Source organism: Typopeltis vanoorti, chromosome 19 (genome assembly GCF_054136105.1).
Source record: "Typopeltis vanoorti isolate ZY-2024b chromosome 19, IOZ_Tvanoo_1.0, whole genome shotgun sequence".
NCBI classification, from domain to species: Eukaryota; Metazoa; Arthropoda; class Arachnida; order Uropygi; family Thelyphonidae; genus Typopeltis; species Typopeltis vanoorti.
In genome coordinates this window covers 91983872-92003677 of record NC_143567.1, presented here as the reverse complement: position 1 = coordinate 92003677, position 19806 = coordinate 91983872, and the positions used below count along the sequence as shown (strand labels likewise).

General features: G+C 33.9%; 1 protein-coding gene across 1 annotated transcript in view; it reads right to left on the bottom strand.

Annotated features, from left to right (window-relative positions):
• Positions 1-19806, bottom strand: part of LOC150096340 (dnaJ homolog subfamily B member 12-like) — a 173152-nt gene that overhangs the window by 10237 nt on the left and 143109 nt on the right. Inside the window, exon 8 of the mRNA XM_090409183.1 lies at positions 3014-3177. Within this exon, the coding sequence (XP_090265309.1) occupies positions 3014-3177 (164 nt within the window). The remainder of the gene's footprint in view (positions 1-3013; positions 3178-19806) is intronic.

Genomic DNA, 19806 nt, shown 5'->3' with positions numbered 1-19806 from the left:
GATTTATTAACCTGGTATGTGTGACATAGCATACAATACTATCGCTACACTGGATGAAGAGATACAGACATTCATGAGAAGGTTCTAGAACTGTTTCATAACTGAATAAAAATTTGGCATGTTTGCCAAAGGAATTTGTCTAGGCCCTTGACATGTTTGTGTCATTTAAGTGTCGAAAGATTCCATAGAAATGGAAAGAATGTATAATAATCTCATTGCACAATGGTGGTGCAAAGACTGATGTGTGTAACCAGTGACCTATCGGTATCACTCGAGTATCTGTGGAATCTTCACAGATACTCAAGTTTAGGGAAGTTGGTAAGAAACTTTTTTTGTTCTCTGAAACTAATTTACATACAGAAATTAGTTTCAGAGAACAACTATACTTTGCAATGAACAGCATGTGTTTACTAGGGAGAGGTCATTTTAAGCAATTTGCTCTTATTTTTATAATGACGTTACATCTGAGTTAGATAAAAGGAATGGATACACTATGATACTGATGGACTTTGCTAGCATACGACATGAAAGGCTGTTACATAAACTAGAGGATTTGGAATTGAAATATAAACTACTGATTTGGATAAGTTGGTGGATGACTGACAGACAGGTATCAGAAAGTGATATGGGGTGGGGTGGGGGGTATGAACCTGCTAAATTTAAGGTAACCAGTGTGGTATACCCCAGGGATCAGTATTTGGGCCACTGGTGTTCAATTTATACATTAATGATATTGAGAAGGACCTGACAGATGTTCAACTGTTCACTGATGATGCAAACACAGGCAGGATGATCGGGATGCTACCGATACATGGCACTAACAGAATGATTTGAATAGGCTGGAAGTGCAGGTAAATGATAGTAACTATCAATTCAATGTTAGTAAGCATCAAGTTATGCACTTTGGAGTGATGAGGTATCCAATAGTGTATTATGTTGGTAGGCTGGAGAAAGCGATGAAACTAGGGATCTTGGAGTTATGCCAAACAGGAATGTGAAGTTCAAAGGTTGAATAGTAAAAGTTACAAATACAACTTAGAGGATAATTGCAAGGTTTAAATGAACATTGACATGTAAGGATAAGGAAGCCATTCTGCCTCTTTACAAGGCCTTGATAAGACCACATACAAGAACTACTTGCACAAGTTTGGTCCTCTGAGGAGTTCCCAGGGGATAAAGAAGCTGTGAAAATGCCAAAAGAAGAGTTACAAAGATGATATAAGAATGTAGATTATTAGGACAGATGGAGAATTTGTGGACTGTAGACACTGGTGGACAGGAGAAAGAGGTGATATAATTTTGTTTCAAAATTGGAATATCATAAGTAGGCATACTAAGAATAAAATATGAGAAAATACAGACAAATGAAACAGCAATTAAAAAAAAATAATAATAATAAAAAAACAGTAAATTCTAAAGAAGTTCCGCCTCAGCAGCTAATATAAGATAACAAAAAAAATCAATATTTACCTAACAAGAAAAAAAAATTATAATTAAAAGTTACGATAGTTCAGAAGATTGATTGTTTTATCTTATCCTACATTAGCTAGTAAGATAACATTTTTTTAGAATTTTCTGTTATTGTTTAATTGCTGTTCCATTTTTGTACTGAAGATGTTTGTGAAACATAAGCAAAAATTTTAGTGAATGCACATGGACTTTGCTAACATACAACATGAAAGGCTGTTACACGAACTACAGAATTCGGGATTGAAATAAACATCAAGATTTTCCATGTAGATTTTCTATTCTTGTATTTTATTCTTTGATATGACAGAAGCCTATGAACTTCTAAAGTAATGAAATTTTTTGTTACATGGAAGGCAGGGAGAGTGGGGGGGGGGGAACCATCGAGATTAAGTTTCTGTGTGGTTAAAAAAGGAATGAGAGCTAGAATTTTCACTTACAGAACAATGAGTGAGTGGAACAGCTTACCTGCTGAAGTGGCGAGTACATCTAGTGTAAATGAGTTTAAGAGAAGGTATGACAGCTGGTTTGTGATGTATGGCCATCCCTGATGAGTCCTTGACTCAATGGAAGTCTGATAATTCCCTAGGTACTACATGTTAGAGAGAGAAACCTTATTGGACCTGATCATGTTTGTTAGATAATTATCAGCGCTTGCGATTAGTTTTAGAATTCATTTCCAATATAGTAGCATTATAAACTGTATTTACATGAATAATCAATGTATATTTATTCCTTTTCCACATTTTTACAAATTCCATAGAGTAAATTTTCAATTTGGAATCATAATGATGGACCAAATGTTCATTCTATCAGGGTTCTGTGATCAGGAAGGCAATCATGATGATTGCCTTCCTGATCTCATCTGTTATTTCTCTAGTCAACTAACAGAGCAACCAACATGCACACATTTTATTTTAATCCAATTCTGATTTGGTTGAGTCATGCTCATCTTGTCCTTTTTCTCTCTGGCATAACACACAATATTCACTTCTAGAGTTACTTTACCATAAAAACCGCACAATTGGTAGTGAATTTTAATAGCACTAGCATTTTTATGCATCAGAAATTCAATTACTATGCATTATTATACAATGCTTTGACAAATTTGTAAAAGATTTATCTATTGTATAAGCAATAACACAGGAAATATAACTTTGATTATACTGTATAAAGTGAAAAGATGTAGGAACAAAAGAAACGAACATTTCAAGATCACCCCCATGCCAAGAGTAGTGCATGTACAGGTAATTACATTCAATCACCTTTATATAAGGAGTGCAAAAAAAGCAGCGTTCCTCTACTTTCTTATCAGCAGCTTCTCTCATTGAGTGTTCAGGGTGTTACAGCTGTTAATATGTTAATCCTGTCTCAACAGTCTACTATGTTTGCCAACACGTATTCTCTATCCAGTTTGCCTGTATTACACAAGGAAAAAACATCATCTCTGTATTCGACAGGCTGACTTACTTTAATTATAACTGAAAAAAAAACCAAAAAAACATATAATACCTATCATTTTCACCTAAAATTTTTTTATACTTACTATAATTTCTTTCCCTAAAACAAGATGTTCTTAAATTTGATATATGTTCTTCCTCAACTTGAGCTTCAATTCTTAAAATACTTCCTTGATATTCACTTAAAAAGTTTTCTTTTACAAAATAAGGTATTTCTAGATTTCCTGTTTTTCTTCCATAGATATACTTTCTAAGAAAATGAAAATTTCCTGTGAGATTACATTACAAAAATAAACCAAATTAAGCATAACAAATCAAAGGGAACTGAAATTGCTTATGAAAAATTTTAGTTCAATGCTAAATAATCCAGTAACATTGGTACTCACATGCCTTTAGGACATATCACTTAACAGAACAGACATTTACACAGTATGCCCATTAAGTAACGAGACCACAATTATTATATCAAAATAAAGAACTATATTTAGAATTGTCAATTACACAGATTCAAAATAATCTCCCTCCAACTCCACACAACATTTACATCTGTCAAACAGGTATTCAAAGGCACAGTGGAAGTCCTAAATGGGAACCCCCCCTTCAGTCTTTGGGTGACAGTGCATGATCTCCTCAATGTTGCTAAAGCACTCCCCTTTCAAGGCACACTTCATCTTGGAGAAAAGGAAAAAGTCTGTAAGAGCCAAATCTAGTGAACGAGGGGGATGTTTGATCACACAGATCGACTTCGAAGCCAGAAATGCTGCTTCACAGGCGGTGCACAGTGCATGGACACATTGTCATGCAACAGAAACTAATTGTTATTGTAGAACAGTTCTTTCCTAACATGTCGCATGTGGGTGCACATTACTCCTAAATAATACTGACTGTTCACTGTGGTGCGCTCAGGAACAAATTCACAGTGGATAATTATTATTATTACGTGGCACCTCCAGGGAGTCAAAAGACTCATCGAGGGAGGGCACCTACTCTACAGCTCTCCGTCTCCACCACTCAAACCACCAACTACAGCAAACCACATCTACTGCCCACTGCCACCACTAGTATTTTCACAGACAATCACAAACATCCATGCCCATGGCAGGATTCAAACCCACATCCTTTTGGCTGGAGAGCGAATATGGCCAACCAGGGCAGCAATAATTCCAACAGCATTGAAAAAAAAAAAAAAAACTAGTGTCTTGACACATGATTTTTGTAACCTGACTTTCTTGTTCTGGGGAGAAGACGTTGCACTCCATTCCATGCTCTGGCATTTCGTTTCCGGATCAAACTGAAAATACCAACTTGCATCACCAGTGACAATTCTTTGCAACACATCACAATGTTGATTAACTGCATGGATGAAATTCTGACAACATGCAATCCGCAGAAACTGACTATCCATGGTGTGGTTCACTCTCCAGTGATTCTCCCCCCCCCCCTCTTTAAATGTTGAAAACCAGTGTACAGCTCAGATAGTCATCGTAAACTTTTAAATATTAAATTTCAGTTTAATATAAACCAAAATAATCACTCGACGTTTCGACCTTCACACTAAGGCCATCATCTGGAGCATATGCATATACACAAAGAAATGAGCCGCACTACAATCTACATGGTATGCTAAAGTTGCATTGATTTGGTCAATTGTTAAAAGTACTGACCTGACATCTGGTGAAAAAAAAAACTACATCGACACCATTTAAAAGCAACATTAAACCACCTATAAAAATAAACATATTCAATTCCTCTAAGGATCCTCCCCAGAGTTTATCGTATCTATTGCACCTGTAACTTACCTTATATTAGGGAAACTGGACATACAATCCCTATCCATAAAAAAGAACAAACAACACATTAAAATTAACAATTTTGGTGAAGCAGGCCTCTCAGATCATGCTCGTAACACCCTACACCACTGATTGGAAAAGTACATGTTCTTTACATCATAAAAAAACCTAGTATGAACACAAATTTAAAGCCTGTGAAATTATGATTAACCATCCTAATCTTAACAACAATGGTGGCATAAAAAGTCCCAAGAATTTGGATGGCACACATTCAGCCCACTTAGTTCAAGTTTTCCAGCAAACCCTGACTTTAGGACTCTAAGCAATTATTTCAGCTTTTATTGACCACCACCATCCATACTGTTTTGTTTTAATTTATCGTCGTCCAGCAGCAGATGAGCAGCTCTTCTCCATTTCTCTCGGTCTGCTGCCTCTATCATTCTTAAACCAGTCCATTACACAATGTCATTAAACCACTGTTTGGTTGGTCTTCCACATCTTCTCTTCCCTTCATGGGAAGGGAATGATTTGATATTCTCTCTGTAGCTAATCTTTTCCAATGCATTAATTCTTTCCATGTTGCTCTTTCTGAGTGTCCATGACTCACTTCCATAACTTGCAATATACTCCAGACTGTTGCTTTAACTATTCCAATTCTCACAACTATTTTAATATTCATATTTATTAAAATTCTCTTCATTTCCATAAATGCTGATTTAGCTTTACTTATTATATTTCTAATGTCCAACTCTGAAGTTCCTTTCTCTGAGATCCAACTACCTAAATATTGAAATCTTTCCTCCAGATCTTATCTTTGCATTATCTGCTATTTTTCTGCCCATTATCATTATTTTGGTCTTCTTTGTGTTAATCCTTAGTCCGTACTTTTACAGGAGTTTTCAATTCTTTGAACAATTTGTTTTAATCCATTTTCGCTTTCTGCCATCACCACTACATCATCCACATACCTTAAGTTATTGACGATTCTTTAATTTATATGTATACTTATGAGTAACTTTGTGTGAACATGTTGCTTTCTAACTTAATTTATTTTTGTAACCAAACAGATAATAATAATAAAACGACTCTAGTGTTGATGTAGTATTTTTTTTCCCCACCATGGGTCGGACCAGTAGTTTAACGATTGACCAAATCAATGTAACTTTAGCAAACCATGTAGACTGTAGTGCAGCTTGTTTCTTTGTATATATGTGTATACTATAGGTGTTGACCTTAATGTGAAGGTCAAAACATCAAGGGATTACGGTTTGTATTAAACTGAAGTTTACTCTAACATAGTAGTTGTTCCCATAATTTTTATAATGAATATTTTTTTTTAGATCTTGGTACACTTCTGAAGCAGGTTTTTCTAATTTACAGTAAAATTTTATCACAGCTCTTCAAATCCACGTCACAACTTCTGACATGCTCCACTCACACACTCTTGCTTCAACAGTTGCTGCAAAAAACCTGCTGCGTCACCTGACTTGAACGTTGTACCTGCAGTTACAACACACTCTAGCAGTCAAAACTACAAACACATTTATTACTTTTATTCAAAAGGATGTCCTGTAAAAAATTAATGTCATTACTTCATGGGCACACTGCGTAAGCTAACATGCCATTATGGCTAACACCTTGATAATATTCAGAAGAGAGCAATTTGTTAAAAGATGATCTCCTTGCACCTTACAGAGGCTCAAAGCACTTTTCCTTAGAAAACCGTCCTAATCTGTTTTCTGTCCAGATTATAACCTCCAGCTGTTCAAGGAGGCATCAACAGGTTCCTCTTTTCTTTTTAACCACTTGTGAATACATGTTCACACTAACAGTACTGATGTTTTATCGACTAAAGAAAAAAACAAGCTTTAATACAGAGTTAACTAGAGCTTGTCCAAATCATTAAAAAAAAAAAAAAAAAAAAAAAAAAACACGAACATAACTGGAATAGATTACAATAACACGACCTAATAGTAAATATTATTTTATTTAATAAATCTAATGATAGTATACATAATAAATTTTAAGTGGTCCTGTTTCTAATAACTACTCCCCATATTCTTGAGACAGGTAGAGAATTGTTCTTATTAAGATTTAGTCTATGAAGGAAGATCTCACAAGAATTAAATATTTTCACAAGTTTGAAAGAATTTTCAAAGGCCAGATTTTATGTATTAAAGAAATCTAAACATGTTCGTTATTTCAGCAGTATACATACAACCTGCCAGTAAAAAAAAAAAATCAATTCATACACCTGGGAAAGATTATGGATGAATTTTATGAGAATTTTTTTCCAGACAGGTAATCCTATTACTACAGGCGACTCCAGGGAGTCCTTAGACGCATCGAGGGAGGCTCTAAACATCATGTCCACACAACTATACGACATTCTCACAGTATCTATCATACCTTGCCATGAACTCACTCACCGTCATAGCACCCACAATAGACTCTGGCAGCTTATTCCACTCATTTACCATTCTAAAAGTAAAGAACCCAGCTCTAACACCTCTACTAACCACACTCTTTCCCAGCTTCCATAGGTGTCTCCTAGTTCTCCCACCACCAGTCCTGATCTCAAAAATATCCTCTGAATTAATCCTATAGAAACCCTTTAGCAATTTGAATGTCTCAATCATATCTTCCCTTTTCTACCTATCAACTAATTTCTGCAACCCACAAATCTTCAACCTGTTCTCATATGGTTCATTCCATAGATCTGCTATCATCTTGGTCACTCGCCTCTGGATTCTCTCCACCTCCTCCCCATCAAGAAGAAACTTAAGTGACCAAATCTGGGCACAGTAGTCAAGATGAGGTCTTATCAAGGCTCAGTACAGAGGTACAATAACTTGCTTGTCTCTGCTCGTCAAGGTATTTTTCAACAACTAAGTGACTTGATGAGCTGATTTAGCTACTTTTGCAATATGCCCCCTAAACTTCACCTCCCTATCCACCAACGCTCCCAAGTCCCTGGTCTCATCAATCTCCCGGAGTACAGTTTGACCAATGTGGTATACTGCTGCTAATCTTTTCACCCCAAAATGCATAACCTTACATTTTGTCACATTAAATTGACATCCATTCTCCTTAGCCCAGAACTCCAATCTATCCAAGTCTTCCCGCAAGATTTTGACATCTTCTGCATTCACTATTGCCCTACCCAACTTTGCATCATCAGAGAACAAATGAACTGTTCCTCTTAGATCCTTCTCTATATCGTTAATGAACAAATTAAACAACAGTGGTCCAAGAACAGAACCTTGCAGCACACCACTAGTCACAGGCCATCTTTTGGACTCTACTCCTGAATAAACTACTCTTTGATATCTCTCCATCAACCACCTGCCCTATATCCATTCCCATATGTTGTAGTTTACGGATTAGATTTCCATGTGGTATCCTGTCAAATGCCTTAGTCAGATCCAGCAGTATCACTGTAAACCCATTACCCTTATCCAGTTCAGCCGTCACCGTGTTATAGAACTCGAGCAAGTTACTGAGGCATGATCTACCCTTCACAAAGTCATTTCCTCCCTTATTTACAGGTTCGCTTTCTGCAGTCAATCCTGGTCTCAAAATATTAAATGGAAAATTCCAGAAATAAATAATTCATAAGTTTTAAATTATGTGCCATTCTAAGTAGCATGACAAAATCCTGCACCATCCCAAATGGGATGTGAAGCATCCCCTTCTCCAGCTTATCCACACTGTACTGTATATGCCAGGGATGTTCAACCAGTCGATCGCAAAGCGATTTTTGGTCGATCTCTTGTGTATTCCTCCTTACTTACAAATTTAATTAAAGCTGAAAACATATTATTTTATTTATCATTATTTTTAATTTGCTTTAAGTGTATTGCTATTGTTTATTTATTTTTCGTTAAAATTGTCAAATCAGTGATTTTCTTATAAGTCCGGGTAAATGAATTAATTTGGATTAGTGGAAGTCAAACAGCGACCCGAGTGAATACGATTATAAGCAAAGTGTAAAAACTTGATTGTAGCTTAAATATTAAATATTCCAAAGCACATTACATCGATTTTTTACTTAGGTTAAGTGAAAATGTGAATATTGTAAAAAAATAAACTTTGTTTGTCTCGGTATAGTTTGTATTAGATTTTTTTGTAAATAACTCTTTTGAAGCTAACTGTATCTACTGCTTTAATAAGAATATGTTAAAGGCAATGTTTTTGTCAGCGAAGCTGTACATGGCGGCATTAAAAAGATTTTTATTGAAACTTGTATGTATGAGAAAGGCTTGCAGGCTCTAAGTGTAAACATCTCCGAAGTCAGCCAGAAAGAGTTCAAACAACTTTCCGATGGCTGGCAACTTACAATCAAAAGAAAGCGGACCAAAGGCATGCCGAACTTGAAACTTAAGATGAAAGACTCATACCGATTCTTTGGGGATTGCCAAACTTCATGCGAGGTCTCAGAGGAGGCCTAACAAAAAGGGACTGAAGCAAGCAGAAGGGTTCCCGGTTCCAGAATTGCTGTCAGAGAGGAGGCCACCCGGTCCAGAATCACTGTCAGAGAGAGACTGCCTGGATCAACGTTGCTTGAGAGAGGAGTTTCTTACTTCCAGAAAGGAGCTTCTCTGTTCGAGATGTCGCTAGAAAGAGACTACTTCTAGGCAGCAAACAAGGTTTCAAATTGCCGGAGAATAGTTTCCAGGTCAGAGAGGATTCCAGTTAACAGTTGGCGGCAGTTCTAGCTGTTGAAACGGCAGAAAAAGAAGACAGTCGTCCAGGCATTTTCGGAAAGCCCAAGCAGAGGAGAAAAGGCAAGGCAAATTTCCCAAAGCACCTTTGCTTGTAAGTTTTTCTTTTCGCCGAAAGAGAGTAACCTTTTGCGGAGCTGAATGAGCCCACAGCCCGCTACATTCCTGATGAGATGCAGCTGAGCCAAAATTTCCTGAAGCAGATCTGAGACTAAAGAATTGCCATAGAACTTTTAGTGAAAGACTTGACTGAATGTGAGATACAGAGCCTTTGTAAGTTCAAAACTTTTATATAATTCCTGTTATAGTTGATACAAGAAAGACTTTTAAGATATATGTTTAATAATGTTAAGAAATGTCCATAAGAGAATCAATTAGCATGTTAGAGGTTGATATCAAATGTGTAAAGATAACTTAACACAGATTTAGGTAACCTCTTTACGAGTAAGCTTAGAGATTAATAAGTAAAAATTTGTAAACTGAGAGTAGGTAACCTTATGTGTTAAAGAAAGTATTTAATGTTGAAGAAAGAAGGTTCTAATTTTTGCTAAAGAGTTTTTATAGATGGATAGAGAAAGCAATCTCCCTAACGTTAAAATTGTGTATATTTCATAGTAATGTAAATAATTGTCATTTGACTTTCTTGTTACAAGAGTGTTGCCTGTTTATTTACAACGCACTGTTTCTAAAATAAATCGGACTTGTTGAGCGGGAATCTAAGTGAGTTGGCCAAAGCGTGAAATTAAGAAAAAGAATAGCCCACGGCTGTTTGTGAAAGTTTTAATGTAGGAATTTGTGTTAGAGAGAGAGAGAGAGAAATCTACCAACTATATATTTGAGTTCTTTTTGCTAATCAAAGATATTAGTGGCACAGTCTCATTTTAAACAAATTTTCTAATATCTTAGGCATAAGACTCGTAATGCGAAAGGTAGATAAACATACATAATAAGATAAACAAGAGAGATTCTGAGAGAAAGAAAGCGCGCACAGCAAATTAGAATAATGGAGAATAAAGTATAGAGTAAAAGACATCACAAGTAATTAATAGAAATTACAAGTATACAAAGTTAAATAATAATAAAAGTTTACAATATCGCAGTAACGACTGGATAGCAAAAGTAGATATAACAAAAGCACATCAAATGCGTTTCGTTTAATTTGAGGATAATCATCAGTGTATCAAAGAAATCGAAGACTTATCATTTTGACAAGGCATGGGAAATGGATTTTTTCTTTACAATGGTAAATGGAGTGTTGTTGTTTGATTTGTAATTCATCTGTAGCAATTCCCAAAAAAAGTAATATTGAGAGACATTTTCGATCACTACATGCAAAATATGATGAAGATTTTCCCCAAAATTTCGAAATATGTAAATCAAAAATTATAAATTTAAAGGCAGGACTTTCTGGACAACAAAATATGATTTCGAAAGTAATAAATAAACCAATATCAGTCACTATTGCATCTTTGAAAGTGTGTAATTTATTAGTAAAAGCAAAAAAGCCTTTTACTGATGGAGAGTTAATAAAAGAATTGTTTCTTGCAGCAGCAGAATCTTTTTCTGGTTTTAAAAATAAAAATGAAATTATTTCGAATATTAAAGATTTGCAACTTTTCAGAACAACGGTTATGAGAAGAGTTGAACTTTTAAGTGCCGATCTGAATACTCAGTTAATGTCAGACATTCACCAGTGTGTTACGTTTTCATTACAATTTGATGAATCAAACAACTTCACTGATATTGCTCAGTTAATGGTATTTATTCGGATGGTATTTCAAGATTATTCAAGTAAAGAACTTTTGAAAATTATACCATTATTGGGAAGGACTAGGGGAGAAGACATTTTTTCGGCATTTGATGAATTTGTGAAACAACACAAAAAAAAAAAAAAAAAGCGGAAGATTAAAAAAACTTCCGACGATGACAAATATCCAGATTTTTTAACGTACCACTGTATTATTCAGCAACAAGTACTGTGTAGTAAAAGATTAAACACAAAAGATGTTTTGGATATTACATTTAAAATTGTAAATTCTGTTCGAGGAAAAGCCCTGCAATGATGGTTATTTAAATTATAGGCAGATGATGATAGGGAACTTCTTTTGTACAATAATGTTCACTGGCTCAGCAGAAGTCAATTTTTAGAGAGATTTCTTGTATTAATTAACAATATAAAAAATTTTCTTGATGAAAAAGGAGATATTTATCCACATTTGAGTGATAAAAGATGGTTGTTACACTTATCATTTTTAGATTTCTGTACGAAATTAAGCAATTTAAATTTAGAGTTACAAGGTAGAGATAAAAATTTAATTGACATGTTAAGTTCAATAAAAACTTTCCAACAATACTTACTTTTATTAAAGAAAAATATAAATGACCACAAATTTAGACATCTTCCATATTTATTAAAAATTTTTTGAACAAAATCAAGAAATGCTTTGCTATGATTTAAAAGAATTTATTCATGAAATAGAATTAGTTGAGGAAGAAATAAATTCAAGATTTTAATAAAACTTAAATGACCGTATCTTTTATCAATAATCCATTTCAAGAAAACTTGAACATCACAGAAATTTCAAATAAAATTAGTGGGCTGTTTGATATAAGATACTGCACGAAAAATTCTGACATGTTTCGGATCAACATACTTGTCAGAATCCGCTTTTTCAAATATGAACGTCATAAAAAATCAATTAAGAACCCAAATTACAAATGATCATTTGGATGATTGTCTGCGATTGGCCACTTCTTCAGGTCAACTTGACTATGAAAATATTGCGAGGTCCAAACAATGCCAAATTTCATATTAACTTTTTTTTTTTTTTTAATCAACCAGCATTTACTGTAACTTGTGAGTTTGTAATCAATCTGTTGTTTTTTCTAACTTTGGTTTTCCAAAATAGAGAAATAAATATTTTATTCCAATATATATATATATATATTTTTTTTTTTGTTGTATTAAAATAATTAAAAGTGATAAATAAATTTTTAAATACACAAATAAAGTTTTTAGTTGTGTATTTTTTTTAGTTGTTTATTTGTACATAATCAGATATCAGGTTAGGAGAACGTGATCTATATAAGAGAGTAGATCGCCGAATAACAATCTTTATAGAAAAGCAGCTTGCGTAGTAAAAAAAGGTTGAACACCACTGGTATATGCTATCTGCCTGTTAGTCACTTAGTAACCATTTCGTCTCGGTTATTATATTGCAATGCTTGTGTTCAAGTAACCCTTATTTTACTTAATGACTCCAAAGTGCAATAGTAGTGATGCTGGCAATTTGGGATATGTCAAAGAGAAGTAATAAAGTGTTTCCTTTAAGTGAAAAGGTGAAAGTTCTCAACTTCATAAGGAAAGAAAAAAATCTTATGCTGAGGTTGCTAAGATTCCATTCACATTCACATATCTTTTATTACAGAATATTGTTATAACTGTTCTATTTTATTATTATTTATTGTTGTTAATCTCTTACTGTGACTAATTTATAAATTAAACTATCATAGGCATGTATATATAGGGTTCGGTACTATCTGGGGTTTCAGGTATCTACTGAGGGTCTTGGAACTCCTTCCTACAAATTTCACAAGTTTGTATCATTACCAATAAAATATGATAAATAACTTTCCAAATTTTGGAAAGTTAATTATCAAAATTACTAACAGTCACAGATTTTGTACCTACCACATCTTCCTACATCTCTTTGTTTGTTCACTATCTAATTAATAACTTAATCTAATTAATAATTAACATCTAATTAAAAACTCTTAACAATACTTTAACAGTTTCTTCATATACTTCATCAAAACCTACTGACTGCACCAAATCCAATAATTTCACCTATTGCACTATTTGTTAAATTGTTTACTAGCGATTGTCATACAGCATCTGTAGCTCAGTTAGTTTTGAAAAACTTAGGTTCAAATCCCATCTAAGAAGTGATGAACTTTATCAGGGCTTTTCAGTCAAAGGTGAGTGAGGAGCCAATCTCATGTGAGGTGGAGAGTTTTTCATTTTCATTTGATTTTACGGACCTAGATTTAACAGACTTTGGATTTAGTGGACAAAATTTCCGGTCCATATGTCACATGAAAATTAACACCCTGTTAATTTTAAATGCTTTTAACCAAGATTTGCTTATAATTAAATTAACAGGTTATTTTTTTATTAATTTCCTGTTATTTTTAACAAATTTACGGCATCATAATTGGAAAAATACTGTAGTAATTTAGCCTATATAAATGAGTCACCGCTCATAAAACATGTTCAACGAATGATTAGCACTTGATCACACCAATCGCGCTGTAATTGGTTCTTTTGTCACATGGCATGACTTTATGCAGTAGTTTTAATGCATGCTAGCCAATGCATTCAGAAAATCTACTTTATTATATGACGGACTTTCGGATTTAACGGACACCCCCCTCGTCCAAATTAGTCCGTTATATTGAGTTTTACTGTACTAAGCTGGATAAAAATGAATATCAAATTGAAAAGAACAGTGTATAAGAAAGTTTTAAAGAGAATTAAATTTGAGCAGCTTTTACAGGTAAATTATAGACTCAACTGTACATTACATTATTGAAGGAAAAATGAAACAAACTGAAAACAAGAAGCTTGGAGTCTCAGTGGCAAACACTGAAGAAGACATTGATTTATCCAACTAGGGAGATATACAATGAAGTTGTCTGCAAGGTTATAAAAATAAGAATGCCATGGTAGACACAAGAAGCTAAAGAAGCAGTCCTTGAAAAGAAGAAAGCATACCAAAAGTTCTTGCAAATAAGTCAGCAGATGCCTAAAAGAATACAGAACAAAATATAAGAGAGCTAAGCTATGTGTAAAAATAGCCAAACAAAAGTCATGGGAATACTTTAGTAAGAATGTGGAAAATAAATATCAAAAAAGGTGGCAAAATGTTCTGGAGGCTATTGAAGAAGCTTAGAAATGGAGAAAGGAGTAACTGTTAAAGGAATCAAAGATTATAAAGGTGATATGAAAATTGAAGATAAGGATATCCTAGATGTCTGGAGTAATTACTATGAGAGACTTAAATGAACCAAGAAGTGACAACACTGTACTAGAAAATTTTCAAGAGGAATGCAAAGAATACAAATCAATACTTTTAACTCTCCAGAGGTTGCGAGCGGACTGTAAGTCCGCACATTTGCTTTTTTGCATATATTTCTAAAGCGGCTGGTTAAATCCAGTTGTGCGTTTATGTAGCTTTGTATACAGGCAGGACATATGTTAGTGTAGAATATTACGCTGATGCGATAACAACCGTTCCCACTGAGACATTGCAGTCACAGATCCCATGCGACCCTTAGTGTTATAATAAGCAGCCATCAAAATTTTTTAAATTTGGTAAGTACTTGTAAATTATTTATATTTTTACATACAGGCTTATATATTTACACAGGAAATATATTTTTTATATGTTTATATATAATTGCAATATGGTGAATTATATTCTCTTTAGGTAAAATAAAATGGGTGACTATGAGAAGGAGCAAGAATGATTACAGAAGCTGATGAAGTGTCATTAGAAGTAGCTGAAGATAACCCGGAGAGTTTGGAGGATAGATTCTATCAGGACAAAGACGGAACTTTATGGAGAGCAGTACCGAACTAACAAACGTATTAGGACTGAGAGATACAATATAATCAAAGAATCATCTGGCCCTAAAAATGACACTCAAAATTTGCAGTCACCTCTTGATATTTGGAATTATTTTAAGGCGATTCTATTTTATCGATTATTTTGGAAAACATGAACAAGTATATTGAAAGTTTAGCTAGTAAATACACTCAAGAACAAGACACCAAGTTTACAACTCTGAATGAAATACGGGCTTTAGCTGGACTTTTATATATTGCTGGTACATATAAAGCAAACCGTTTGAATTCAGAAGATCTTTTTGGAAGCAATGGTAAAGGCATTGAAATATATGATAAGAGTACACGTGAAGAAAGAAAAAAACTAGACAAATTGGCAGCTATTTGTGAAGTTGTTGATCTATTTGTTACAAAGTGCAAAAATGGATAGAATCTAGATGAATTCACTACAATCGATGAAAAGTTGGAAGGTTTTTGAGGAAAATGTTCATTTCGCCAATACATACCAAGTAAACCGAATAAATACGGTATTAAAATTTTTCAAAGATAAATGCACACTTGTATCATACTGTCCCCAAAAAAATAAATTTGTTTTGTTAGCTCAAGTTTGCATGACGATGATGGCATTGATACAGAGAGTGGAGCTTTATACAAACCTGAAATTCTGATTACCTATAACCATACAAAAGGAGGAGTAGATGTTGTTGATCAATTGTGTTCAACATACAATTGTGTTAAATCAACAAGAAGATTGCCTATGGTAGTTTTTTACTCTTGCATCAACATTGCTGGAATTAATTCTCAAGTTATTTACCATGCAAATAACATTGACAAAAAAATATTGCAACATAAATTTCTGCAAGATCTTGGATTCTCTCTACTACAAGTACATTTGCAAGAAAGGGTATCAATTCAAAGATTTGCCAAGAAATATAAAACTAAGGCTCATAGAAATTTGTGGATCACCTGAGAACAGAATTGAGAACGAAACTGCAGTTGCACATCCAGAAAAAGGAAGATGCTATTATTGTGATAGAAAAAAAAAAACAGTGCATCTAAATATTATTGTAAGAGATGTTACAAATTTATGTGTCTTGAACATGTTACAATCATGTGCAATGAATGTGTAGAACTTCAGTAAAAGAACGTTAATCCAGTTCTACACATTTATTGCATATGTAGCATGTGCAGTTCTATTTCGCATCATCATCAAATTCCTGACATGTACCCTCAAGGGGTGTACAGGATATGATAGTACTACATGAAAAATTTACATCATTACTAACTTCCTATCTACAATTTTCTTCCAAACAGTCCGTTACTTGTCAGGACTCCAACATTATCAGATCTTATATTTCTATCGTCTAAGGCACTTTGTACCGTATCAATCCACCTATATCTTGGTCTTCTTCTGAGTCGTTTTCCTGCTAACCTGGCAGAGAACACTTGTTTTGCTAATCTTTCCTCGCCCATTCTGTTTAAGTGACAATACCACCTGAGATTAGCTCTGCTAATGCATTCCTGGATGCTGACAATGTCAAGTTCTTTCCTAATATCCTCGTTTTTAATATGATATTGCTACTGATGCCATCTGTTCATGCCTCTAATCTTTCTCAGGACTCTCATATCAGCAATCTCTAGTCTTTGGTCAAGTGTTTTACTTCTGACCCAGCTCTCAGATCCATAAGTTAAAACTGGTTTGAACACTGTCTTGTATACAGCTAATTTAGTGTTCCAACTAATTTCTATCTTATTCCATATGAATTTATTAAATTGACTGCCTACCATACCAGCTTTGTTGATTCTGTTAGCTATTTCCATATTTAATTTACCATCTTCACTAAAAGTAATGCCTAAGTAGCTGAAATGTTTTACTTGTTCCACAGGTTCCCCTTCACAACACAGTTGACATTTTCAACAATTCTACCTATTTTCATTGTCTTTTTAATGCTGAACTTCATACCATATCTATTACAACAGTTATTCGATTTAGTCAGGGAATCTTGCAAACTTGTAGTGGATTTATTTAGAAGTATAACATCATCTGCATAAAGCAAAGAGCTGACATTAACATCTCCAATGCTGATATCATATTTAATACCACTTTCCTTCATAATTTTTAAAGTTCTATTTCTAAGACATTTAATTATTTTTTATTTTATTTTGTTTTCTCTTGCAAATATGTTGTAATTTGAATAAATAATCTTTTTTTCTACAATATGCTTATTTATTATTATTCAAAACACCTTCAATTTTGTTAAAAATGAGTATGGAATGATAGTCCGCGTGTGACCCTTGATACCAAAATTTTCACGCGACCTTTGAAGGGTTAAGGTAGAAAAAGTCATCAAAAACTTTAAATGTAGAAAGGCAGCTGGAGTAGATGATATTCGACCAGGAATGCTAAGTATGGAAGTACAAAAGTTTTGCAGTTGCTACACTGTATAATTCAGAGAGATTGGTCAGAAGGTCAAATTCCTGATGACTAGAGTAGAGCTCTCATAGTACCCATAAATAAATAAAAAAAAGAAAAAAAAAGTGACAATGTGAGAATTACAGAGAAATTTCTCTACCAAATGTTCCAGTTAAGATTTATACAAGAGTACTTGCAAAGAGGTTGAGAAAAACTGTAGAAAAGAAATTTGGAGAAGAACAAGCTGAGTTCAAGCCAAACAAAAGTTGTCAAGATCAGATTTGCAATTTAAGACAAATAGCTCAGAAATCATGGGAATATGACAAGGATCTGTATTTAAGTTTTGCAGATCTGCAAAAGGCATATAACAAAGTGCCTATAGAAAAGCTTTTCAAAACACTTCAACTGTATGAGGTAAATGGAACATTAAACAGAGCAACACATAGTCTATATTTAAGCTGTCAGTCAGCAGTTAGAATTAAAAGGTGGTTTCGTGTTAATCAGGGGTAAGACAAGGATGCACATTATTTCCACTCTTATTCATCATCTATATCAGTGCTTCCCAAACTTCTGGATGTCAGGGCCCCCTTTGCAAAAATTAAAATATTTCACAGCCCCCCCTCGAAAAAAAATCTTAATAGAGATATATTATTATAATATTTATTGTATTTATATTCAATACAAAACATACACAGTGAATATTGCAAAAATCAAATGCATATATTACATTTTTTGCCTCTTACTGTTTGGTTCTGAAGACGATGCAGGCTGTTCTGGTAAAATATGAAATACTGTCCTTTTTTTTGAGTCTGTTTCTGCTTCTTCTGATTGTTCTCAGAATTTTTTTTTATTTTTTTTACCAGCCACTTATCCATTTCAGGGTTAAATTTTTTAATGTAGAATAGATCAAATAATATCACCACCCACTTACCGATACTGGCACACCACAGACTGATAACATGAAATTAGTGAATATTACCTGAATAAGGGAATCCCCGGACCAGGAGCATTTTTGTCTTTTGTGACTTTTCTCCCTTTACAGTAATTAAGCCTAACGCGAAACAGACAGCAAAGGCAGGTTATTAAAACGTGCATATGATTGGTATGGTATTAACAAAAGATCATGCAACCGAAAGATAAAAGCATAGCTGACAATTGAGTTGAAATGCTAACTCTCTTCAACCGAATTCCATATGTGAAACTGCCACAACATTCATTTTATATATATATATATATATATATATATATATATAATATATATATATATATTACTTAGTTTTAACACTTTTATGAATTTTAACACGTTCGGTTGAATTTTATTGCTGCCTTGGGAAATTAAACTCGCACATATCTAATTAATAACAATAGTTTTTAGTTAGATACTATGTTTGCCCATGCAACATATGGTTTTGTTTCAGTCTATACAGCATAGTTTCTGTATGAGAGAACATGTGATTCATTAATTAGTGTGTTTTTATCCCAGTTGTCTCTAATTGCACTATTTGTTGAGAAATATATTACACAGACTCCTCACACCTTATTCACTGGCATAATAAAAGTATTTGTTTTTATTGCCTCTGCAGTATAGTGGCTGTTAGATAGGGCGTGTTGTTTACCACTGCAAGCGAGTTACTATCTCCCCACATGAACTTGTTTAAGCTTTTTTTCATGTGTGAAGTACATGCGAAACTTTTATTGGTAACAGAAAACTAGCTAGAATGACAGCGATAATATAAAACGAGATTTGATATGTATATAAAGTCAATATCAACAGTCCCTGATTATGAACGCGTGATGAAAGGGACATGAAGATTTGGAGGTTCCCTGGAGAGCATTCGAAGTAAATACAATTAACCACTGCTTTGAAATGAAACATATGAATAAGCAATATTTACTAATATTCATTAAGTGCCGAAATACGCAGGAAGTAAAGTTTGTGAACCAACACCAAAGTGTGAATTTTTCCATTAAAATATAAAAAATAACAAAAAAGAAATAATAAATAATAAAAGTTAAATATGTTTCTTTTAAAATAAAAAAATCTACTCAGTCTTAAAACATTTTAAATTTGTTTTCATTATTTCATGGCCCCCCTCAACAAAACCTATGGCCCCCAAGGGGACCGCGGCCCACAGTTTGGGAAGTGCTGATCTATATGGATCACATTATGAAAGAAAGTGGCATTAGGGCTGATATTAGAATTAGAGATGTCAAACTTAACTCTTTGCTTTATGCTGATGATGTATTCCTAAACACATCTATTGCAAGTCTCCAGGATTCTCTCACTAAATTGAATAACAGATGTAACAAATTTGGCATGAAAATC